The sequence below is a fragment of the Silurus aristotelis genome, assembly GCF_946808225.1.
Source record: "Silurus aristotelis genome assembly, chromosome: 16".
Taxonomy (NCBI): Eukaryota; Metazoa; Chordata; class Actinopteri; order Siluriformes; family Siluridae; genus Silurus; species Silurus aristotelis.
Genome location: NC_139589.1, coordinates 25,270,221 through 25,275,220, shown reverse-complemented (window position 1 = coordinate 25,275,220; position 5,000 = coordinate 25,270,221). Strand labels below are relative to the sequence as shown.

Sequence of the window (5,000 nt, the reverse complement as noted above, 5' to 3'; positions counted from 1 at the left end):
GTGAATGTGGTCATGTGATCCAAACAATAAATTCGGTTTATTCATTTTTAAAACTGATATAAGCACTGAATTTTCATATCCAGTTCGTAAGCATTCAGGGAAAAATTGATAAATAAGTTTTCTTTTTTAAATGGTGCATGCAATAGATAAATAATAATAATAATAATAATAATAATAATAATAATAATAATAATAATAAATAAATCACAACATGTACAGTATTAAATATTTACATCATTTGTACAGATTTTTTTTTTTATCAGCGCTCATAAAACACTGCAGCTAACAAGAACAGAAATAAATACTGAATAAATAAATTTCACATTTCTTTTTTTGTGTAACTGTATTTTGTGTTAAGCGCCACTTCAGGACAATTTATAAATAACCTCCAAAGTGGCACCTTGACTTGCTAATGACATCACTTCCTCTTCATTCATAAGAATCTTGGGAACTCGAGACTAGACATGCAAATCTAAATACTTTGCCGAGTCCCTGATAGAAGTGACAGAAGTGATGTGTCGAAGCCCCGCCCCCAAAAATGTGTTGCTACAGCCTTCGCTTTGTTCACGACGACACAACAATCAAATAAACACAACGACAAAGCAGTAAAACAGGTGTCTCCTAATTCCTAATGTTCTGGATATCTGATATGAATAAAAGTGTGATTAAAGCTATAAGCACTAGCCCTGCCTTTCATCTTAGCCCCGCCCAATGCCCTGATCTTTAACCAATCAGAACTTACAGAAAATAACAATAAAATGGACCATGTTCCAATCCTGCTCTTAGTGCATCCTCGCCGACTCCCCCTTCTCTGACTCCCCCCTCGCCGACTCCCCCCTTCTCTGACTTCCCCCTCTCCGACTTCCCCCTCGCCAACTTCCCCCTCGCTGACTCCCCCCTCTCCGACTCCCCCCTTCTCCGACTTCCCCCTCGCCAACTCCCCCCCTTTCCGACTTCCCCCTCGCCGACTCCCCCCTCTCCGACTTCCCCCTCGCCGACTCCCCCCTCTCCAACTTCCCCCTCGCCAACTCCCCCCCTTTCCGACTTTCCCCTCGCCGACTCCCCCCTCTCCGACTTCCCCCTCGCCGACTCCCCCCTCTCCAACTTCCCCCTCGCCGACTCCCCCCTCTCCAACTTCCCCCTCGCCGACTCCCCCCTCTCCGACTCCCCCCCCTCTCCGACTTCCCCTCGCCGACTCCCCCCTCTCCGACTCCCCCCCCTCTCCGACTTCCCCTCGCCGACTCCCCCCTCGCCGACTTTCCCTAGATCAAATCCCCACCGCCTCTTTTAACACTCGAGTGAAATTTGATAAGACTGGATCTCACTCACTAGTGCACAAGACCTTCGCTTTATCTAGTGGACATTTTATACTGTCTAGTCAACTAGTCTGCCAACTATCTAGTGGACTACTTACAGTAACTTGAACAATATCATGTTTTACACAGTATACAGCAAACTACTTTTAACACAATCTAGTGTTTCAGCTCTCTCTCAATCTAGTGCACTACATTCTAGGAACATGTCAATAATAATCCACTATCTAGTGACAAATAAACACAAAGTAGATTTGACCAAGGTCATGTTCACTAAATCGATCCTCATCCATCCTCTTATGCAGTTGACTAGATTGTGTAATAACTACAATCTAGTGGCTTTAAATCTATCATTTCATACCTAATTAGATCTTCTGTTATCAAGTGGACTACAACTCCCACAGTCTCAATATTTAGTGTATTATTAATTTTTTATAATAATTATATTATAATTATTATACCTTTCCCAAATCGACTTTATAACCTTCACTGAAATCTCCCACTTCCTAGGGGACCAGATCACAAACAGTCTAGACTTTAGCTTTCTCAGTTCTAGTGCACACTATTTTCTAGTGGAAAGAGGCAGATGTAGAGGACAGGGGGGTATGGAGACGGATGATCCGCTGTGGCGCCTCCTAATGGGAGAAGCCAAAAGAAGAAGAAGAAGAAAAAGAAGACACTATTTTCTGGTGGACTACGCCTCCCTGTATCTCCACTGTTTCTTCTCCATCACCGTCATTCATATCTTTCACTATCCAGGGGACTTAAACGCTCACAATACAGATGACTACACATCCCAATACCTAGTGGACTTGATCTATAATCTTCCACCAGACTGGATCTAATGGACTATATGACTATTTTAATATAGTGGAACAGAACTCCCATCATCTAGTGGACAAATTTTCATCAATCGAGTGAACTACACCTCCAAGGATGGCTGTGTTGCCAAACAGAAGACGTAATGGCTAAAGATCAACAAGCTAGTGGACTTCACATCCCACTATCTGGTCTCTCTTTCACTGTGCAGTGTTTGTAGTCCTGTAGAATAAGTGCACACTGGAGTAACTCAGGTAAGGGGAAGTCGACAAGGATACACTGAAACAGGACGCAGGTGAGAAGAAAATGTTAGCAATAAAGATTGTATCAAAGAAGCAGAGATTAGCCTTTAACTACATGACTAGCGTTATGTTGTATGATGAGCGTTACACTGTAGGATTAGCAGTATTTTGTGCGATTATTGTTGTACGGTTAGCATTGCGCTGCAGGTGTATTTACGGCGCTCACAGGTACAGGTACGACACCCAGTAGACGAGGTTGAAGAGGCCAAAGGCAGTGGGGAAGAAGATGCGAGCATACGAGTCGATCTTGGCGATGCGGATGTGCAGGCGGCCATGACGCCACGCCCCCGAGCGACAATCCTCAAAGCAGCAGAAGAAGCTTGTGCAGTCTTTCCCGTCCAGACACTCGTAGCCGAACTCCTCGTCACGCTCCTGCATGTGCGTGGCGTTGTTCATCTGGATGGCCGTAGCCGAGCGGGGACGGATATCCACCGTCGGGTTCTGCTTCAGTATGGACAAGAGGACAACAATGTCCATTTATACACGAGCACACATGCGTCTACTTTAAGCACTGATCCTGAGAGAGCTCATCCTAGTGCTGGGCAACACATGTTTTTCAGAACATTATATATATATATATATACTGTATATATTTATATAAAAGAATATATTTTTTATTATTATATTATATATTTATTATATTTAGATCTTTGAGCTGCTGCAGTTAAAGCCTGAAGATGAAGGAGCTTCACTGTAGGTCTCTCAGTGCTGTAATAAACGCCCAGCTATAAGTTAGCTTCACTCTCGCTCACTGTAGGACGTGCCTCCACCCATTCTACTCGTCCTCTCTGTCGCCTTCTCTGACATTTAAACAAGACGCTCTATCTTTCGTCTGTGGTCTTTAAACTTGTGCACACACTTCCAGAGTGCTAACCTTTAATCCTCAGATGCAGTGCATCATGGGAACTGTCACTATCTCGCTTCTGCGCTCACTCAATGATATTATTACGACACTCAGTCCAGAATTAATCACAGAAATGGCCTCAGTATTGTTTCGATTCTCAATAATAATAGTACTTAATATCTGTTATTATTATTAATATGCTAATTACAATCATAATCTCTTTTTTATTTATTTCAGTAAAAAGCAGCTGTGTCTCATTTGCATATTGGAACCTGATTGGCTCATATTTAGTAATACACAAGACAAAAAAAAATGAAGATAAAATTGCACTGCTATGTATTGTGCTGAACAACAAATCACTATACTGCTCTTTATTATAAAAAATATGAGGTGGTATGAAAAAGGTTTGTGTTTCTGTTCCCACGTCTGTGATTTCACCATGGACATGGAGTTAAAACAAAGAGCGAGCGTGGAATTCTGAGTGAAACTGGGCAAATTAGCCACAGAGGCATTTCATGTGATGTACGTTTGACATACGGCGACGCTGTAACGACTCATTCGAGGTGTTTCAAGAGTGGAAAAACATCACTGGAAGACGATGAGAGATCAGGAAGACCTTCTGCGAGCTCAACCCCCAGACTGAACTATACTGTACTGAGCTCTACTGTACTGAGCTCTACTGTACTGCATTTTATTGCACTGAGCTATACTGCACTGAACTGTACTGCATTATACTGTACTGCATTATACTGTTCTGAACTATACTGTACTGAGCTCTACTGTACTGAGCTCTACTGTACTGCATTATACTGCACTGAGCTATACTGTACTGCATTATACTGCACTGAGCTATACTGTACTGCATTATACTGTACTGAACTATACTGCACTGCATTATACTGTACTGCATTATACTGTACTGAGCTATACTGCACTGCATTATACTGTACTGCATTATACTGTACTGAGCTATACTGTACTGAGCTCTACTGTACTGCATTATACTGCACTGAGCGATACTGTACTGCATTATACTGCACTGAGCTATACTGTACTGCATTATACTGTACTGAACTATACTGCACTGCATTATACTGTACTGCATTATACTGTACTGAACTATACTGCACTGCATTATACTGTACTGCATTATACTGTACTGAACTATACTGCACTGCATTATACTGTACTGCATTATACTGTACTGAGCTATACTGCACTGCATTATACTGTACTGAGCTCTATTGTACTGAGCTATACTGCACTGAGCTATACTGTACTGAGCTCTACTGTACTGCATTATACGGCACTGAGCTATACTGCACTGAGCTATACTGTACTGAGCTATACTGCACTGCATTATACTGTCCTGAGCTATACTGCACTGCATTATACTGTACTGAGCTCTACTGCACTGAGTTATACTGTACTGCATTATACTGTACTGAGCTCTACTGTACTGAGCTATACTGCACTGAGCTATACTGCACTGCATTATACTGTACTGAGCTATACTGCACTGAGCTATACTGTACTGAGCTATACTGCACTGCATTATACTGTACTGAGCTCTACTGTACTGAGCTATACTGCACTGAGCTATACTGCACTGAGCTATACTGTACTGAGCTCTACTGTACTGCATTATACGGCACTAATCTATACTGCACTGAGCTATACTGTACTGAGCTATACTGTACTGAGCTATACTGCACTGCATTA

General features: G+C 42.3%; 1 protein-coding gene across 4 annotated transcripts in view; it reads right to left on the bottom strand.

The window, feature by feature from the left end:
* Positions 1 to 1,863: 1,863 nt before the first annotated feature.
* The window catches only part of gabrg2 (gamma-aminobutyric acid type A receptor subunit gamma2), a 34,259-nt gene continuing 31,122 nt past the window's right edge, over positions 1,864 to 5,000 (bottom strand). For 2 of the 4 annotated variants that reach the window (XM_083563771.1, XM_083563773.1), the window contains one exon: positions 1,864 to 2,878. In XM_083563771.1, coding sequence (XP_083419897.1) covers positions 2,597 to 2,878 — 282 coding nt within the window. In that variant the 3' untranslated portion in view covers positions 1,864 to 2,596. The remainder of the gene's footprint in view (positions 2,879 to 5,000) is intronic. The other 2 variants (XM_083563772.1, XM_083563774.1) reach the window with 1 other exon arrangement.